We start from the raw sequence: 21887 nt of genomic DNA, 5'->3' as shown, positions 1-21887 counted from the left end.
TTTTATTTATGGTTAATGCAACCTCCTCTTCCATGAAGGGTTCCTCTGTGGCCAAGGACAAGAAGCCCTGATTCTCAGTGATGACGTTTGTGTACCCCAGTGTCATGATCAGGATTGGCTAGGTAGATTATTCCATCTAGAATCTTGTTCACTGTCTCTTACTAGGAAAGCGTCTCTGAAGATCCCTCAGAACAGATAGAATTTATGATATCTGAGGACCCTATTTTGTTCCTTATGAGCTTGGAAACCAAACCCCAAGGGTTTTTATTGCCTTCCGTCTCCACCAGGACACACCAGGAACTTTGTTTGGCATGATAAATTTGTGTATTTTTTGTTTTTGAATACACAAACAAAAACAAGAATACATTTTTGTTTGTGTATTCTCTCCGGAGTGCATTGTATCTTTCCTTGTACTGTGTTACTATTTGAGGTGGGTGCATTCTTCATTTTCTTTGTAACTCTTTCCTTGCATACTGGAGAGAGGAGCAGAGATCTCTTAATTCTTCTGACCATCAGGGAACTGATTTTGTATGTTGGTACATTTTTTCATCGAGGCATGTGATGTTTTATGGCTAAGTCTTGCAGGAAATTAGTTTTCTGGTGGCTCTTAAGCACTAAGCTGAATGGTCGTGAAGAGCATCTCAGATAATGTTCTCAAAGGTATCCCATTTGGCAGTTCTAGTGGAGAATCTGATGGTATTGTGAATATACATCAAATGTGTAGAGGTCCAGTTTTCAATGCTGTGTTATTAGTTGATGATTACTGGTGGTGGCAGTGTCGTTTACTTCCTAGTGCCTTAGTCAGTTGACAAGAGAAGGGATTAATAGTGTGATATCCAGATTAGACTTGCCATTTCCCGAGCTGTACGTAGTTGGCTGTTACAAGTCCAAGAGAGGCGATGAATTATACTAGGTCTCCTCTGGCATTGGTGGTAGCATTGTGCCATTGGGTTGATCGAGCATTTGAGTCAGCAGCTATCATAAAATCTGCATTTCCAAGGAGGTCAAGGGCTTACTCAAGATGAGAAATGTGTGGCTGCATATTAGTGCCAAATTGGAAATACGCCGTGAGGAACGGGATGCAGCCAAATGTGGGTAGCATAGGGAATTAATCCTAGTGATGACTAGATCCGGATTGCGGACAATGATGACTGCGAGACAGTGCTGTTGTGTAGTTTGAATTTTTCTGTACATTAAGGGACAGAGATCCTGTCACATATGCAGTAGAGCTCTTGGAGAAGATGACGATTTAATTCCTCCATAAGGAGATGGAGCTGATATGACACTGAAGTTGATTTTTGTGCTTTTATTTTTTACCCTACTTTCCATAATTGGTGTTATTGTGTATTATTTCAGCTGCTCTCTTGTAAACAAGGTTGATTCTTTTCTCACAGAGTGGTCACTAGGTTTGTTGATGGCTTTACAATTGGGGCATTTAGGTGGTGAAGTTTTATTGGGGCATTCTTTGTAAAGGTAGGCAGCTTCTGCACAGTGGCTACATACCGGTTTTTGCTTCAGACATTTGGCCGATGTGTGTCCATATCCTAAACAGTTATAGCATTTCAGGACTGGTACAAAATCCCTTATCCTATGTGAGAACCAGCTTAGAAAGACTCTTTCTTGAATAATTAATTGTTTTCTGATTCTGGGAGATACTATGATCCAATTTTGGCGATCACATGCCATGGTTTTAGTGGAGTATTTGATCTTAATTTCACTGTAAGCATCTTTCTTCTCCATGGTCTCAAAGATTCCTGTTGTTGATTTCATTAAGTCATCCTTCCGAATGGAGCTTTCTACATCAAATACTATCAAGCTGGGGTCCCCCGAAGCTTTGGAGTCTCGAAGACGACTAGTATTCACTTCCATCCCACAGAATTTTATCTTTTCTAAATCAAATTTCGTGGCTGTTTTAAGAATGATTCCTTTGTCCCTGATTTTATGGATACTTTTGAACTTGACATTACCTGGCTTTGGTTTGATAGTCTGAAAAATTTTGTTTTTCACTCCATCACTGTCAGCAATGTTGCAGCCCTCTCCAGCTTTACTGATGAGCATGTGTTTATGTTCATGGGTAGTTATTTTGGGCATTTTTGCTGCATAAGATAATTGTTGGGTCCTTACATGTGGGTCAACAGATCATACCTATGGATGTCCAGCCCTTCACAGGGCTGGACATCCATAGGTATGAAAGCAGGACTGTTGACAGCTGCAGTTATTGTAGAGTTAGTCAACTGGAGTTGTTGTCTGCAACTTTAAGTTGTTGATTTTCTATTATCAATTCATACAACATCTTCTCAAGGGAACCCCAGCAAAGTGTTATACAGAGCAATGTAGTTTTAGGGAACATACTGTTTAACCAACACTCCACATTACATCTCAATAGAGGGATTATTTTGAGACTCGGTGGTTATGGTTATTGCTCAGAAAAGTGGGAAGTTTCTCATCATCTTCAGCATCCTTCCAAACTTGTGGGGAGGCCATTTCAAGTGACCTATACATTTTTCTTGGTTATTACTACTTTCAGCGAAGTTATGCATACCATGCTGGCTGGCATACCTATGACTATCACTGAAATGCTGCCTTCTCCTCACTTATCATATGCAGCAAAAATGCCCAAAATAACTACCCCCGAACATAAACACATACTCATCATTAAAAAATTCTGGTTTGTAGATAATTGGATTACTGAGGGCTACTCCATAGTTGTTATTAAGATTGCAACTATCATTTGTAGAGGATTGTATCTGGTTTTGCACTTTTCATCATGAATTACTTCTGAAGAGGAAGATGTATTATATGCTTTTGAGATTTCAGAGCTGTGCAGAGTAGCAGGACTGCCAGTATCTTTAGCATTAGCATTAGTAGAGACATTTGATGCAAGAAAGCAAGCTTATGCAGCATCAGCCAAAAAAAATAAATAAATAAAATAAAATAAAAAAAAAAATAATAAATAAATAAATAAAAAATAACCACTTCCACTTCATCCCTCTGTTCGTTCGAAATACCTGTCCAGCTGAGCCTTAAACTTATTTAGGCTATCAACTTCCATGACAAGGGATGGAAGTCTATTCCACCAACCAACCACCCGCTGGCTAAAGGCAAATTTCCTCACATCTATCCTACATCTGTCTTTTCTTAATTTGAATTTATGCCTTCTCAGGTGATTATTCTGAGCAAGAGGAAGAATCCCATCAGCATTGAGCATGCTCAAACCATTCAAGTCTTTATACACCTCTATCAGATCACCTCGCTGGTGCCTAATCCCCAGACACTGTAATTTGCAAAACTTAAGCCTTTCTTCGTAAGAGCACCCCTTTGTTCCATTCACTAATCTTGTTGCCCTTCTCTGTACTCTTTCCAGCATCTCTACATCCTTCTTGAAATGAGGCCTCCAGACCTGTATACAGTACTCTAGGTGTGGCCTGACCATTGCCTTATACAAGGGAATAATCACCTCCTTATCCCTGCTAGAAAAATTCCTATATATCATCGACAATACACCATGAGCTACTCTTGCAGCCCGTCTGCACTGCTCAGAAAACTTCATATCTGCCTGCACAACCACCCCCAGGTCCCTTTCGTTCTCTACCACTGTCAGTGTAGTACCACAGAGTTGATACGTTGCTCTGGGGTTGCTGTTTCCCATATGTAGTACTTTACATTTGTCAATGTTAAACTTCATTTGCCACCTCTCAGCCCATCTGCTCAACCTTTCCAGATCCTGTTGCAGTAGCATAGTGTCAGTAGTGTCCTTGACAACCCTGCCAATCTTCGTATGGTCTGCAAACTTGGACATTAAGCTGGATATACCATCATCAATATCATTTATAAATACAGAAAACAATAATGGACCCAATACTGAACCCTGAGGGACTCCACTAATAACATTAGTCCACGATGAGCAGTGTCCATTGATTACTTTCTTTACTTTCTTCTGCATTTGATATAGAGTTGGATCCATCAATTTTACTGGAATTATTAGGCTCACTTTCCTTTCCTTTCCTTTGATTTTCATCACTTTTTGTGGAATTTTCTTATGTGCATGCATTTTGCATGCTTGGCATAGGTAGAGTTTCCTCTTTGCAAGTGACAACTTTGATAGTTTATTGATACAGCAGGTCCCTAGGATAATCGGGCAGCTGACACATTGAACAGTTAGCGAAGCAAGCTTCCAACAATGACTGCATGTGATCTTTTCGGCATTAGCACTTTTCTTCTGTATCGGACTTGGCATATTTAGGCAATAAACAACTTTTACAAATTAGCAGAAGTGAAATAGTTTGTTTTTCTGATTTGGAATGAGGGCTTTAAAGCAATTCATTACAACAATGACTAGCAGATATAGCTTGTAGGTCATTAGCAGTAGGTCACTAGGGAGTTGATTCTTTAAGTAAATCAAGGATTTAAACAACCCTCTTAAGTGCTAACCTTGACCTTGAAGGTTTCCGAGCGGATAGCTTTAGTGTTGACGAGGTCATAGAAGTTTAACTTTGTTCTGATAGGACATTACTGATTAGTTGAATTAGAACACACAGAAAAATTAAAATAACCACAGTATGAAATAAAGAACTACTATCTGATTTAAATATGAGGTGGTTGTTGGTTTAAACATTCTATGAATTGCCATGTTCTATACAACCTGCTAATCACTGTGGCCAAACTGTGTGAAATACACTTTCATGATCAAAAAATAGTGCTGCAGATCTTGATTGGCATCTTCTATTCCATGAGTAACCATTTGAGTGAAGATTCAAGAATTGTTTTCATTTGATTTTTCCCTAAAAGTATGTGTTCCAAAATCTTGCTTCTGTTCTGAGCAGGAGTTTTTTACGTAAACAGTTTTGTTTTTAATGAAACTTTTTTTATCCTTAAATTACTGAAAAAATCATTTATTTTATTATCTAATATTGACCTGATATATATCTAATACTGATAATTGATACTGTTACTTTTTTCATTATTACAACAGGAATTTTATTTGTTTCAGAAACACTAACAGTAGAGCTACAACTTAGAAATCCATTCCGCATACCTCTGGTAATAGATAATGTCTTCCTTTTGTGGAATTTCACCACTGTGAATGATAACAGTAGTGAAGTTCCATCACGAATTACAAATGAAGTAGACTCCAGAAAGGTGAGCTGTCTTTTAAAATACTTGTTTGTAATAGTTTGATAGTGTTTAAAATCACAGTTTGAGTATAATCAGTAATTAAAACCACATATTTGTTATTCAGAAGTTATATGAAAAGCCTTGAAAGTAAATTTGATAAATTGTTTGAAATTGATCACAAGTGGCATGGGCATTAGTTCTCTCACCCTATTACTTCTCAACAGAGGCACCTGTATACTGTATAGTGAGGAATCTCCCAAGTGATGAAGCTGGTCCTCCAGTTAGCATCACAAGTGCCCACAGCCTGGGTTTAGATTAGCATAAGAATTTCAAGTGCCGTGACATGTGGAAATTCAGAGATGGGAATCTGTTGGTTGGGGGGATCCACCTTCAACATGACATTTTTGCCCTTGACAATTAATACCTTGCTTTAGCAGCAATATTGGAGATTCTGAGATGGCTTGCCCTCAATCAATCAGTTGGTCAGTTCACTTGCAGAGGTCATTTGTGGCAGTGCCATGCCCCTTATTCTCATGATCTAGTGAAGTGTTTCTCAACCTGTGTGCCATGGGAAATGCAAAAAAAAAAAAACCAATTTTTATTATAAAATTAATTCAAACAAATTTGTGTATTTATGCTGCACCAATCCAAGCTGTTGATCAATTCCAGCGTTCAGTGTGACGTCACATTTTTATTTCTAGTACTAGATATCTTCACCTATACCACATAAATAATAAGTGTATTATTAAATATACCCAACAAATATAGCTTCCCATTTGTGAATATATGAGTATAGCAGTGATTGTAGTAGGCTGCATAATGTTAATATCTTTAGAAGTGTGCCACAAGAATGAAAAGGTTGAGAAACACTGATCTAGTGTATAGTGTTATTTGTAATGCAGCTCTGGGGGTTCCCCCCCAACTCCACATCAGGCAGTGTGATGAATACAAAACACTGTAAAGCCAGATTTATGTAGATTAGCAAGTGTTTGTGTAGTATTAGTGTGGGGTTGTGTTGTTCATCTGGCCATTTAGCCTAGCGACCTGTGTTTTCACACAAAAACCTCTAGTTTGCTGTCAAGCACCATGAGGAGGCAGGCAGGGCAGTAGGGTGTGTAAAGCACTAGTGGGCGCAAACCCTGCGAGAGCCTGGTATAAAAAAGGGAGAGCCTGGTATAAAAAAGAGCGTGTGTACCCTGTACACATGAAAGATGTTTTATTTTATGTGAAAACAATCTTAGCTTGGACGAGGTTAAAGGTAAGAATGAAAAGGATCTGAACACATTTAACATTTTAAAGCTTTTTTTTTTTTTTTTTTCCCATCAATTTGAGGTTGCAATGCATGTTCAATAGGTAATTTACTTACAATGGGTTTGTGATAGCTAAAATATACTACATACACTTGAGATTGCAAAGAGTATAAATTTATAGATTGCAAAGAGTATAAAAAGAGTGTAATTGATGTGGTCTGAAACATCACATCAATTACAGTTCCATGATCAACCCCAGGGGCTCACATCTGGTGAGTATGGGCTTGGCGCACACCCAGGGTCCTGAACTGGATATCATCATTCTTCTCTTTCTCGGTGATTCCCTTCTACTTTTGTCTCTCTCTCTCTCTCTCTCTCTCTCTCTCTCTCTCTCTCTCTCTCTCTCTCTCTCTCTCTCTCTCTCTCTCAGGGTAACTTGGGAATTTTTTTTTTCCTGGTGCAACATAAGTCTCGGGCTTCCTTGTGCCATATGGCTATTAATAATAATAATTAGTAGTCGATACAGATCTAGAAGTATTTAACATTAGTCCAAATTTATTTTTTAAGAAATCAGTCAAAGGTTTGGATTAGGTATCTGCAAAATTAATTGAAATCTCCCCTAAGTATCATTTGGATTCGGTTGCATTTTTTGTGGGAAAATTGTTGTAGCAGTGTGCAGCTCCTTCAATTGTGTAAGGAAGTAAAACGAAATGGATGAATTCAATGATGCATTCGATTTTTTTGGTTAGGTGAAATGTAAGTGACTACCGACGATGTCATTTGACCATCAGGAAAAAGGCATTCAGTGGCACAAATGTCTCCAACACTTCGAACACTCACTGATTTTCCACTTCCATATGTTCAGCTACTGTTGAAACCTACAGCAGGCGATTGAGCTGAAATATGATTTTGTTTCTTTTTAGATGATGCAATTGAAGCTGGTTGTTGCAGTATACTCTGTCTAGCCAGTTCAGGAATCAATTGAAATTCCTCAGGTAATTCATTTGAACTCAAATCTTCTGGATTGAAATCTTCAAGAAGTTCTTGAATATAATTTTGTGATGGTGATGGTCAGCTTCTTGATGAGAAATCGATGTAGAAGGTTGATGTTGATCAAAATCTTGAGAAGCAGATTTTTTAAATTCTGCATTTTTTTGTTCTCTATGTTTTTGAACTCTTTCTTTTGTCAACATGGAAAGCTCTTTCGATGGCTTTGAAGCTTTTATTCTTGCATAATTCTCTCAATTTCACTAAACTATAGTTTTAGCCCTCTTCAAAATACTCTTATAGATTGTTAACTGAAATTATATTTGGTATTTTTACAATTCGATAGTTAGCAAAATCCATTTGTAGAATAGTATGATGTCATAACCAAAAAGTACTGCAAGAAGTGATTGTTGTTTGTTGAAGTGATTTTTTTATTATTGTGTTCTTAAATCTAAATGGTTTAATCGAACAGCTATTAAAATCTAACAGCTAGAATCAAAGTTATGAATGATGTAACGTGTAATGCTCACACCTACTACTTGGAAGGTTGATGTTGATAAAAATTTTGAGAAACAAATTTTATTAAACTGCTCTTTTTTTTTTTTCTTTTTTTTCTTTTTTTTGTTCTCTTCGTTTTTGAACTCTTTCTTTTGTTGACATTGTGAGGCTTCTTCGGTGGCTTTGAAGCTTTTATCCTTGCATAATTTTCTTGATTTCGCTCATCTGGAGTTTTAGCCATCTTCAAAATACTTTTATAGGTTGTTAACTGCAATTAGATTTGGTATTTTTACAGTTCAGTAGTTAGCAAAATCCATTTGTAGAATAGCATGACATCGTAACCAAAAACTACTGCAAGAAGTGATTGTTTTATTGTTGCATTCTTGAATCAAAACTGTTTAAATTTTTAAATGGTTTAATTGAAACCTAGTTACTTACGCTACTTAGAAGGTTGACGTTGAGATCAAAACTGTCTTTGAGGAAAGACAGTTGTAGAATAGATGTGTGGAGATGGATGTGTGTGTTATTGTTGTTGTATATAGTTGAAATTGTGTTAGTATTTCTAAATAAATATATTATTGTTAACCGTGTGTTCTTGCAGTTAAATTCATTCACTCATTCCCATTTACCATAAAACTCGTTCACTCTCTCTCTCGTTCCCTTATTGGGGGTGGAGCAGTGTGTGTTATTGTTGTTGTATATAGTTGAAATTGTGTGAGTATTTCTAAATAAATATATTATTGTTAACCATGTGTTCTTGCAGTTAAATTCATTCACTCATTCCCATTTACCATAACATTCATTCACTCTCTCTCGTTTCCTTACTGGGGGTGGGGGGAGAAGAGTGTGTGTGTGTGTTATCATTGTTGTATATAGTCGAAATTGTGTTAGTATTTCTAAATAAATATATTATTGTTAACCGTGTGTTCTTGCAAGTTAAATTCATTCATTCTCATTTACCATCACACTCATTCACTCTCTCTCGTTCCCTTACTGGGGCACTCTCTCCAAAACTAGCATTTATTCCCTCTTACCATGACTCCTGATTCACTATTACCATCCGGTGCCCAGCACATTCACGCAGTCTCTCTCTCTCTCTCTCTCTCTCTCTCTCTCTCTCTCTCTCTCTCTCTCTCTCTCTCTCTCTCTCTCTCTCTCTCTCTCCATCCTCCTTTCATTCTGCATTGCATCCCCTTGCTACTTGTTTACTAATATTTTTCAGCTAAGCTGCTTCTCTGGCTACCCATACATCTCCCTCCCCTACATTTACTTATTTGGTTTGGGCCCCCAAGGTCCCCCACTAGGGATAAAGTATTCCTGGGGGGAAGCCCTAGTCAGTCCAGTTTAGTCAGATTTGGGTATCTGTCAGGGAGCTGGATACAGCTACCCTGTTTGTTAAAATATCATCTGGGGGTGGTGAGAGACATGAGCACTTTGGTTATGGATTGTTGTTTTGCTTTGCTGTGGGGGCTGTAAGGCCCACCTCTGGATATTTCTCTACATTTTGAATACTTTTTTGTGTAAAGCTTAAGAAGGCTTTATAATTATTTTCTTCTATTAAAAATAAATGTTCTTGCACCCTGGGTAGGGGCCAATTACTGTTATTAATTGGGTTCTTGGTATATCATAAATTTTACATTCATATAGAATGTGTGCCCAGTCTTCACTTTTGCCACAGGTACAGTTTGGGTCATTAGTCAGCCCTAAAGAAGTTAATTTAGCCTTTAAGGAGCCGGGACTTGTCAATATAAATGTTGTGAAAAGTCCAGGGGCATACCACTTCGGTGGCTTTAGGCTAATCATTGCCACCTGTGGCAGAAACCTTTTGATAATCAGACTTCTGGTTTCCTGCTCCCAGTTTGTTTGTCATTGCTCATGGTGCTTTGCGACTATTCTCTTTCTTTATATTTGATGGTGTTGTCAAGGTCTATCCCCAGAAATTCTGTTAGTTGGGTTCTTGGTATATCATAAATTTTACATTCATATAGAATGTGTGCCCAGTAATGTATTTCCAAGTAAAGTGGGAGAGCACCAGCCAGCACCTGCAATGCTGGTGTGCTCACAGTGCAACATGCTTTGGTTATAGCAAGAAGTATTGTTCTCTGAATTGTTTCTGATTTGTTCCTGTTTCTGACCATGTTTGTGTGGGTAAACTATGCACCGGCTCCATAGGTGATGACAAGCAAGAACACTGCTTGGCCCTTCTTTTGAGCCCCCAATTAACCCGACTAATCCTAGCAATCATGCTTGCATAGTTTCTCTTTTTTTTTCCCTTTTTTTTTTGCCAAGTATGCCAAATGGGGAGACAAAGTTAACTTTGAGTCAAAACAACCCCTAGGTATTTTAGTTCTGATACCATTTTTACGGTTTTTCCATTAATTTTAATTTGAGGGGTCTCCTTAGGTTTCCTTTAAAAAGTATGGATTTAGTTTTTTCAGGTGAAATCCTGAGCATGTGCATTTGTGCCCTCTCCAAGCAGTTGCATGAGGGTGGCACTTGATCTTTGCTCTGCAACCACTCTTGTGTTTCCCTTTACAAGGAGAATCAAATCATTTGCAAAGGCTAGGCTTTTCACTGGGCCCAGATCCAAGGCCAGAAATTCATCTAGAACAGTTGTCCAGAAGAAGGGGCGAAGGATTGAGATTGACAGGCAAACTTTGTTTACAGGATGTGTCAATTCCTGAAACCTTGTGCAAACTGAGACACCTATCTTTAAGGTAGCTGTTTATTACCTTATAGAGGTTTTGTATGACATTTGTCTGGTGGAGTCTCCTAAGGACACTCTGCCAGCTAAGTGAATTAAATGCCCCAGAAAAGTCTATAGAAATTGCCAACATACTTTTCCTCTGTATTTTTTATTTATTTATTTATTTATTTATTTTTATTTATTAGAGGATGTGTTGTTTTTCTGGTACTTGATTCACTGGGCAGATGAGTTCATGTTTTCCTGTTGCTGAATTGTTGAGACTTCGATAGAAAGTGCATGTTAACTGACAATAAATATCAAAGTTGCAGAATCTACAACTTGTTTTCAATTGGATATCATGGCCATCGGCAATAAAAACCTAGTTGTGTTTAAAAGAACTGTTTTGGTGAATTGGTTCTGCCCTTGTTGAACTTGATTTATCAGAGTGGAAATGTCTGTTGCCAAGGGCTTTTGGTTTAATAGGTTTCTATTTAATTTTAATAAAGTTTTTATTTCATTATTGGTGAACTAGCTGGGTTGGAACTGTTACTATATGTCCTATCTTGTTTTTTCTTAGTCCTGGTTGTTATCCAGGTGTTGGTGATACAATTACTGTCTATGACGTTGAATTATTTACTGGCAAGAGAATTATTTACTGGAGTTGTGTGTTTCTCCTAAAAATATTATTAATTATTAGTTGTCTAATAAACTAATGTATCGAACTGAGCCTTTTTTTTTTGGAATGTTGTGTGTGTGTGTGTGTGTGTGTGTGTGTGTGTGTGTGTGTGTGTGTGTGTGTGTGTGTGTGTGTGTGTGTGTGTGTGTGTGTGTGTGTGTGTGTGTGTGTGTGTGTGTGGACTCATTTGCACCTTGTCTGAATATTGTAAGTCCTGACTGTTGTGGGTTGAACTTCCCATAGTGTTTTGGGCCTTTGGTTTGGTGACCCAGTACTTATGTTGTTAGTGCTTGGCAGAATAATCTCCTGAAATGTAGAGTTGGTGATTGGCTGTAAAATCTATATATGTTCTGGAAGTTATTGTGGTTTCCCTGTGAATTTAGAGGATAGACATTGTGGAGTTAATATGTTGGCTACACAGTGATATGTTATTTATTTATTTTTTTTTGTTGTTTTTTTGTGATTTGTAGTTGTATTATTAAGGTATATATTGTTTTCTGGATGTTTTATAAATAGTTAAATTATTGTAAATAACTGATTTTCTGTCCCTTGTGAATTGTTTGGGCCAGTGTGTTATGTCCTTTTGGAAATTATTCTTATTTTTGTGGAGAGACTTTAAATTGTCCTTGTTTCTTCTCCTGAGTTGGGAGGGGCTGGAATGATTTTGGTTGTGGAAATGTATTCTAATTTTGTTTTATTGTTTCTCGCTGTTCTTGTGGATGGGTGTTTGTAACTCTTTGCTAGTACTGAATTGTAATGGGCGAATAACTTGACTTAACTTTTGTGTAGACATGATTTTCTTTATTTCCTGTTTTGCTAATGTTAGGATTCAGGAAATAGAATTGGGAACAGGAAATAGTAAGGAATGTCTATTGTACTAGTACCAATGTACATATTGTTGTTGTACCAATGTACATATTGTTGTTATTGTTTATGGTTGACTGATATTTAATAGTCTTAACTTTAGATTAAGTATCTGTTCAGATCTTTCTTAAATATGTTATACATTCTTACTCTATATTACTTGTTCTTCTAGGGGATGTCTTTTTCTTCTTCCCTTACTTTCTATCTTTATTTCTCCTTCCTCCCTTGCTCCCATACTTCTCATTCTATTACCCATTTCCTTTTCATAAAATACCTGAATACTTTATATTATTTACTTTCTCCTCTATTTCAGGGAATGTCTATCTTCCCCTTATCTTCTATCCAACTTTCCCTTCCAATTCCCATACTTCTCATTCTTATCACCATTTCCTTTCCCTGAGCACCTTGGGGCCTCCTTGCCTGATAGCCCCAGTAAGAGTTTCAGTTTAAAAGCAGTCCCTGGTGTGCCTGCTCATGGCCAAGGTTGGGAGTCAGAGGGCATGGAACCTGGTGTCCCCTTCCCTTGGCTGCAAAGTTGTCAGGTGCCAGCACTCAACATAACAACGCACATACTTACACACCTACATATATACACTTGCTGACCTTGGCCTTTTGCCTTTTCAGATGCTAATGCGGTATATAGGGGAAACCCTGGAGACTGCAATAAAAACAAACACACCTTCTTGACCTTGTATTTTTTTATTGGCCGTGGTAGAGTGGAGACGTGTGTGTGTCTTAGCTCTGCAAAGTATTGACTGTATTATTACCATTTGTTTGTCTTTTAATTAGTTGTGTGCATTCTTAAACCATTCTGAATGAATTGTTTCAGTTAGAATCAATGTACGAATCAGTTAGTTGAGTTTAATACTAATATTTGCATTATTTGAATTGTGTTGGAATTACAGTATATATAACAGCACACTAGTGGCCGCCATATTGGTTGAATATCGTTATTCATTGCAATTGCAGTTTTAAGCTGGGCCTGTGTTCTAATTTGAAAGAAGGTGAGAGTTAAAAACTTGAATTGGTAGCTTTACAGATTCTATCTCTGGAGTGCATTTGAATGAGTTGGTTATTTCAGATCTTACCAGTGCCTCCGTAGCCAGGTGGGCAGGAGCAGCAGTGCGTAGCACACGCTTCTTGATTAGACTGTGACCACCAAATACGAAGGATGCGGAAAGGTTGGAATGACCACCGTATATCCCCGGAGCAATATGGCCTTAGTTGCTAATGCTCCTAAAAACCAAATAACAACAACATCAGATCTTACTTGCATTTTTTGAGGTATGGATAATAAAAGGAAACATCAATGTTTCCTTTTATTATCCATATCAGGTTTTATTCTTGAAATGGCTGTGCATAACTCCTGGTCCAGACTTTTTAATGATAATCTCTTCGAATTCTTGATAGTCACCATCGACGAGAAACTTTGTTCACACAAATAGGTGGTAGCAAATGTAAGAAGAAAAAGAGCATTAATTTCTTTAATTTGTACTTGAAGAGTGATCATTTCTTAAATCTAACAGCTCTTTTTCTTTCATTGAAAGATGTAATGCTGGAATTTCTAGGGATAATGAGAATGGATTTCGAATCCAATCAGATTTTTTTTACATCAGGTATTTCAAAATAGTGATGAAGTTTTTCCTCAAGCAAACACAAATGTTGCTCTACTAATCCCAGTAATTCTTTAGGATTTAAATTATAACACTGATTAAACATCAAGATCAATTTTTAATCTCATTTTCCAAAGTTGAATTTTTTCTTTGAATCCATAAACTTTGTCTGTACACATTTGTATGTTTTTGTGTGATCCTTGCAATTTTTGATTTAGCTCATTCAGGTGCTCAAAAATATCAGCTAAGTAAGCTAGTTTTTGGAGCCAATGACTATCCTTCATTAAAATTAGAAAAGTAAGAATTATTCACAAAAAAATATTCACCTCTTTTCTCTAAGCTCAAACTCTTGATAAAACTCTTCCTTTGGACAGCCAAACTTCAGTGTGAAATAGCAGAGAGTGGTGTTCTGATCCCATTTCTTCACACAAAGCTGAAAACAGACATGACTTTTAATAGCTTGGATTTTAATAAATTCAACTTCTTGATAACATCATATAATGTGGAATTCAGATCCACAGGAAAAATTTTAGATATGAGAGCTTCTCTGTGAATAAAACAATGTATAACCTGAATTTCTGGGTTCTCAGAACAAACTCTTGATGTGAAACCTTTAACTCTTTCAGCCATTGCAGCTGTACCATCAGTACACAAGCTTAAGCAATCTTTCCATAATATCTTATTTGTCTCAAAGTATTCATTTACCCTTTTGAATATTTCATCCCCAGTTGGTTTGGCAGTTCTTTGCAGAACAAATAATGTTCTTTCAATCATTTCTCTGCAATGATTCTAACTAGTGCTATTAATTGAGCACAGTTACTAATGTCTGTAGATTCATCAATTTGCAATGAAAATTTTTTAGATTTAATAATTTTCTGAATTAATTTTGTTTCGATGTCATTTGATATGTCTTCAATGCGTCTACTAATAGTGTCATTTGAAAGCAGTGCTTTTTCAATTTCCTTTGCTTCTTTTGTCCCAATTGTGTTTACAATTTCGGTGCAGGCTGGTAAAATAAGTGATTCTGCAATTGTATGAGGCATTTTGGATTTGGCCACCAATTGGGTGACCTTATGACTAGCCTCTTGAGCTCGATTTGATACCGTTGTAATCGAATTCATAAAACAACTTTGCTTCCTATTTTGCATTTGAAGATGCTTAAAAAAAATTCAAACCTTTTTCTGCACATGATGGATGTTTCATGGTAAGGTGCCGATGTAGTTTACTTGGGACTATTGCTTCATTTGATAACTCTTCTAGGCAAATAAGACATATGGGGCGAGGAAGAGACGAATTATCAGAGCATACAAATCCATATTTGATATATTCTTCATTATATTGCCTAAATAGTGGCTTTTTCTTTTCCTTTGAATTACTTTGTCCCATGAATCAGATGACTTTCTGGCTCTCTTCAAAAAGTTTTCCATTATGGGTGGAAAATAAAAATCTACAAAAATTAAATTTGATTAAATATAAAAAACTACTTAATGAAGCAATTTAATAAATATATTTAGAATAATTATTTGTTTTTAGTTTTAAACATTGATTTTTATTTCTAAAAGTAAGCAATAACTTATTATACATCTATATTTTCAATAGAAAAATGTGAAAGCTGGTCCAAAATAATTCGAAAAAACCAATAGGCAAAACAAAAAACAAATCATGACTAAAGTAAGTAAAATCTAATTTTTTCATGTTTAAGCATGATATCAGACTCGATTTTTATCAAAGATAAGAGAAAAAACATATATATTTAAAGTGTTCTGCTGATTATTTTTAAATGATTTAAAATCATTTTTTGCCTTGCATTCAAAAGATATTTTTCAAATTTGAGTTTTAAAAAAAAAAGAGGAAATATAAAGAAAGAAAGAAAATGTGATTTTTATACTTCCAACAAAGGTCGAACTGGTTTTCTGGTTTTGGTGGATTGGAGGGATTGTATATATTTTTTTTCATTTCTTCTATTTTCTTATTGCAAGTTGAATTCGCTATTTCTTATTCCTTCCCTAACTATATGAAAATTTTATAAAATTAAATCTCTTGCAGCCCACCAGTAATCTTTCTGTGGTACACTGGTTGGGTAGCTTTGGTCTAGAGTTCCTAGGTTGGTGATAAAAAGATCCTTGATAGTAAACTCCTGAAAGGAAAAAGCTTGAAAGTAAGTGTTTAACTTCTGTTCCGGGTAAAATAATGGAGTCGCTGGTTAAAGATGCATTGCAGAATCATCTAGACAAGACTGCAGCAATAATTCAGACACAGCATGGGTTTGTTAAGGGAAAGTCTTGTCTGACAAATTTGATAGGATATTATGATGTGGTTACAAAGGAACTGGATGCAAAAAACAATTTTGATATCATATATTTGGATTTCAGGAAAGCTTTTGACACTGTTGCGCATGGAAGACTATTGTACAAATTGGAGCAGAATGGTATTAAGGGTAAGTTGCTACAATGGATAAAAGGATGGTTAAGTGCGAGAAGACAGAGGGTGGTAATCAATGGGTGCTGCTCTTCTTGGACTAATGTTATTAGTGGAGTCCCACAGGGTTCGGTGTTAGGTCCACTGTTGTTTTGTTTATTTATCAATGATATTGATGAAGGTATATCAGGCTTAATGTCGAAGTTTGCAGATGATACGATGGTTGGCAGGGTTGTTAATGACAGTAATGGCAGTCTGCTACTGCAACAGGATCTAGATAATTTGGGCAGATGGGCTAAGAAGTGGCAACTGAAGTTTAACCTTGACAAATGCAAAGTACTGCATATGGGTAGAAATAACCCCAGAGAAACGTACCAACTGTGTGGTACTACACTTAAGGTGGTAGAAAATGAAAAAGACCTGGGAGTAATTGTGCAGTCAATTATGAAGTTCTCTGAGCAATGCAGACAGGCTGCCAGGGCAGGTCATGGGGTTTTGTCAATGATATATAGGAATTTTGCTAGCAGGGAAAAGGAGGTGATTATCCCTCTGTATAAGGCAATGGTCAGGCCATGCCTTGAGTACTGCGTACAGGTCTGGAGACCTCATTTTAGGAAGGATGTAGATTTACTTGAGCGGGTACAGAGAAGGGCAACAAGATTGGTGAGGGGAATGAAGGGATCCTCTTACCAAGAGAGGCTTAAGTTCTGGAAATTGCAGTGGCTGGAGACTAGGCACCTGCGCGGTGATCTGATTGAGGTATATAAGGCCTTGAATGGATTGAGCACGCTGAATTCTGATGGGATCCTTCCACTTGTTCAGATTACGAACCTAAGGGGGCATAAATTCAAATTAAGAAAAGACAGATGTAGAATAGATGTGCGGAAATTTGCCTTTAGCCAGCAGGTGGTTAATTGCTGGAACAAACTTCCATCTGTCGTTGTGGAAGTTGATAGCTTGAATAAATTTAAGGAGGAACTAGCCGACCGGGCTAGCCGAGTGGGTAAAGTACCTGCCCGGCAACCCAAAGGTCGCGGGTTCGATTCCCGCCTCGGGCTTGGATCAAAGTACTGCAAAAACCTTGGGAGGTGCAATATGGCCACAGAAGCCGATGCGCCAACAACTACCAAATCAAAAAAAAAAAAAAAAAAAAGGAGGAACTGGACAGGCATTTGCAGGGAATGGTGTGATTTTTTTTTTTTTTTTTTTTTTGGCTGATGCTGCATAAGCTCATACATTTGCTTTCTTGCATCACATGCCACTACTACTACTACTACTACTAAGTGTTTATAGTGGAATAGCTTCTACCACCAGTACAGTTGCAAGTTCTAGTAATGCCATTGATACTGGGGAAGTTGGTGTGGGGGCATCAGGAGATAGACAATTTGAGTTAACTGACCAGGGAATTCAAATTGAAGAAATCAGAGGAGGTATTCAGGACTTACAGTTATTTTCATAGCCACGATTCTCAGATGTTTCAGAGGTTCAATTGGACCTTCTGAATGTTGATGTAGACATTTTTTTTGGTGATGATAGTAGGAAAAGTAACAGAAATGTAACAGAAATAACAGAAATTTATGAGTTAATTGCAAAATTGAAGAAAGTAGTAGTGGTTATACCACTAATTAAGCCAACAAGGTAACTAAATTGAATTCTAATTTCATTCTAGATAACTGGGTTGATATGGAGGTTATCAACACAATTTATTAATTGATAACGAGCGTTTGAAGGCAAAATAGATGAACTACAGATTAGAGTTTTAATTTATTTGATGATTTTGTTAGAGGACAGCTTATTATGCCTGGGTTGGGAGAACATCAAATAACTTATGTTGATAAAGTTAAGTCTGTAAGAAAACAGGAGGTGTCAAATTATCGTTATGTGTGGGTAGATTATACCAAAGGTGAAAATAATAGGGCTATTCTTAAGGCCAGGGAATTAAAACCTAGGACAGGTAAACCTTGATATTGAGAGCAGAGAATGAAACCATGTACAGTACAAGCTAGGAAGTTAAAGGAGTGGTGTGGTGTAAATACTTTAAAACAGGATTTTAGGGATATAAAAGTTAGGAACTTGAGATTGATTAGCAACGGTGGGGGGGAGATTATATCTGTCATAGGCTTCTGTGTTACCTGATACTTTATATGCATCTCATACATTTTTCTTCTCTGCCACGAGCCTCATTAGTTCATCGGACATCCATTTAGGCCTAAACCTTGAACAGTATTTCTTAGTTGAAATGAAAAGCCTAGTAGCCTCCAAAATTAAGTCCCTGAAGGCTTCCCATTAAAATTCAATGTTGGTAACATCATCAGTTGATCCTACTGTACAGAATTTAAAAACTGTCTGAGATCCCTGCAGTCACCTTTACGAAAGCAATAGCCCTTCCCTTTAGCCTTGATGGTAGTTACATCTTTAAGTAATTCCCACATCAGTACATTGTGATCACTGTCACCCAGTGGTTCTTTTATATGCAAATTCTTAATGCACGAATAATCACTGCTGATAATCAGATCAAGAGTATTACTCCCTCTGGTTGCCTCTCAACATGTTGCTGTAGAAAACAGCCATCCAATAAATCCACAAAAGTCTTGCTAGTGTGCAGGTGACCAACCCACAATTTCCAGTCTATCTGGAAAGTTAAAATCCCCCATTTTAAGACATTCTGATTTACTGGCCCACTCTATTTCTCTGCACAATTGCTCATTATACTCTTCAGATTCATTAGGCCTATAACACGCATCTACTCTTTTTCTTTTCCCAGTGTCACCCCAAATAGACTCAACATTGCATTGTCCACCAACATCAATTGGATGCACTTCCTTAGATTTTATGTATTTCTTAAAACTAACAGCATAACCCCTACTCCCTTCCTGTCCTGTCTATCCTTTCTGTACACATTGTACTCCCCAAATTCCAATTCTGCACTGCTTATGTCTGTGTGACATCACATCTCTGATATCTCAACTATATCTGCCTTTGATGTCTTGACTAGCACTTCAAGCTCATCAAATTTATTAACTATACTCCTAGCATTGGTGTACATGCAAGTATACATGCACCTGTTCCTACTGTTAATTACCCTAACACAGCCCATGTATTCATTTCTTCCACTATGACTCCCAGCAGTCCTGGAAATTTCCATTGCCTTGCTTTCCAGCATTCTAATAGAAGCATTGCAAGAATCACTTTTGCCTCTGCCTGCGGCCACTGTTAATCTTTTAGTCTGTGTATTCCCCCAAGCTAGCAGTTTTCCAACCCACCTAACACTGCCGCGATAGCATCAGCAAATGTTCTTGCACCCTTTCTATTTCACAATATCCACAACTTCCAAAGTTGTGGACATTGTGCACATGGAGGGCATATTTTTAAAGACTGTCAGCTCAAAGATCAGTCTGTTAAATGCATTAATTGTAAAAGGATTGTTAAAAACTGTGAAAATTCAATAAGAGTCACTGTCCTGAGTATCTTAGAGCTTTAGACATATCCAGTATGCATATCTGTAATGAATAATAGTTCTACTAATAATAATATAGCAGGATTAATTAATAGGGAATAATACAGATCATGCAGTTAAATGGACAGAGATCAAGAAGTGTTATGGATGAGGGAGGTTAAGGTTGTTATGATAGAGAAAGGGTAGGATATTTTGTGTCTTCAAGAACTGTGTGTAGGAACTTTTGCAGATTTCTTTAAGATTACAAGTTTTCTCTGTCTACTAAAGTAACCCAGGATCAGTGGCAGACTGGGTCTAAAAATATTGGTTGCCAGGAGACAAAAGGGGCCCACCCTTTAATAAAAATGATTTTATTAAATTTTTTTTATTAAAATAGTAATACAGCGTAAATTTTAGTTGCATACAGTAATAATATTGGAACTTCAATTATATTTTCAAGCTACTAAAAGGTCATCAACATTTTTAACATATTGTCTAATGTTATTGCAATGGGGCCCACTTGCCATCGGGCAAGCTGACACCCTGACCAGTCCGCCACTGCCCAGGATATTACACGAAAGACAGTTATTGTTATTTTTAATAATATATTAAATGTAACAGTCATTTCTAGTTTATGTACACAGCATGCTACATGTATTCATATTAATACTATGGTGATATAATTTTATCTTGTGTCTGTTTATTGCCCTCCTGCAGTGAGTATTGATCCTTCTATTCAGTACTTAGAAAAACTGATGGCTTTTGTTGCTGGCAGTAATTTGATTATATCTATGGATTCGAACACCAAATCTAGATCGTGGTATAGTATTTATGTTGATAGCAGAGATGTACAGTTAGAGGAGTTTTTTTTTTTTTTTTTTTTTTTTTATGCCATAATTTAATGTGTTAAATCTACCTAATAAGCCATATATTTTCAGTAACACCCATGGAAGTTCTAATATTGATTTAACAATAGCAACTCAACAGTTGAATAGAAGGTCTGCTGCTGGGATGTATATACAGAGCACACTAATAGTGATGACGCACTGCTGCTCCTTCCCACCTGGCTACGGAGGCGCCTACTAATAGTGATCACTGATCAATTGTGTTTAGTCTGGTTTGGTAGATGGAACTTGAAATGAACCTATAGTTCAAGACAGTGTTAGATTTAATTATAAAAGGATCAATTGGAGAAAATTTGGGTACAGCTTGTCAAACAGTTTTTCAGATATTGCTGCACAAAGGTTATCCAGATTAAATGCAGTTGAATATGTTATGTACAGATCCTTGGTACTAAGAAAAAAAGAGGTAACGTAAGGTTCCTTGGTGGTCTATTGAATTGACAACCCTAAGAAAGGAAGTATTTGATCTGAGGAAAAGGTATCAAAGACACAGGGGATGGAGTCTTACTAAGGCAGGCGCCTCCATAGCCAGGTGGGAAGGAGCAGCAGTGCATAGCACACGCTTCTTGATTAGACCGGGATTCGAGCCCTTCACCACCAAATATGGAGGATGCGGAAAGGTCAGGGAATGACCACCGCATATCCTGGAGCAATATGCATTAGTTGCTAATGCTCCTAAAAACCAAATAACAAACTTACTGAGGCATTGGTTTATGAGGAGTTATACAAACTTAAGAAAAAGCAGTACCATAAAGCTATTTATAATCATAAGTTTGAAGCTTGGAAGGACATGCTTTACGTGGTTTGGAATAATGAACCTTGGGGGCATTCAAACTTACAAGAAACAAATTGAATATTAATAATTTAATTAGTACAGTTGTTTCTGACAATAAGGAATCTGTTGATTGGCTTTCCACTATCACAACAGTAACTGACAGATTGGTTTTGGTTGACTGTGTTAGTGAGGATACAGTTATGCAGAATAAGACTAGAGAGGAGAATATAAATCATATTGGCTGTCATGATATTGAATTATCCAATATTACTGAACTTAGGATGGTATGTTCTAAGTCAAATGAAAACAAAGCATGTAAGCATGTGGTCCTGATAAAATTGAAAATAATAGTATTATTAAATTTGTTGAGCTGTTTCCTGAGATAATGCTAAATATGTTTAATAAACGTTTCCTTCAGGGTGTATTCCCAAGGTCTTGGAAGACAGCCCTTTTGAAGCCGCTTCATAAACCAGGGAAACTGTTAACTGATCCGAGAGGTTATAGGCCTATATCAGTGCTGGCAAACCTTGGGAAGATTTTTGAATGGTTATTGCTTGTAAGACATGAAGCTTTATTTTGTACAAGGAAATTGGATTTTCCCTGTCAATATAGATTTAAAAAGAAATGTTCCACAGAGGATGCAATTCATAATCTTGTTGATTTTGCT

General features: G+C 37.0%; 1 protein-coding gene across 3 annotated transcripts in view; it reads left to right on the top strand.

Moving 5' to 3' along the window:
- Positions 1-21887, top strand: part of l(3)76BDm (trafficking protein particle complex subunit 8 homolog l(3)76BDm) — a 582307-nt gene that overhangs the window by 305539 nt on the left and 254881 nt on the right. For all 3 annotated transcript variants that reach the window (XM_090380612.1, XM_090380611.1, XM_090380610.1), the window contains one exon: positions 4991-5139. In XM_090380612.1, coding sequence (XP_090236738.1) covers positions 4991-5139 — 149 coding nt within the window. The remainder of the gene's footprint in view (positions 1-4990; positions 5140-21887) is intronic.

The sequence above is a fragment of the Mastigoproctus giganteus genome, chromosome 9 (assembly GCF_048544385.1).
Source record: "Mastigoproctus giganteus isolate SK-2022 chromosome 9, ASM4854438v1, whole genome shotgun sequence".
NCBI classification, from domain to species: Eukaryota; Metazoa; Arthropoda; class Arachnida; order Uropygi; family Thelyphonidae; genus Mastigoproctus; species Mastigoproctus giganteus.
Note: the sequence above shows the minus strand (reverse complement) of the source record. Positions and strands in the feature narration are given on the sequence as shown.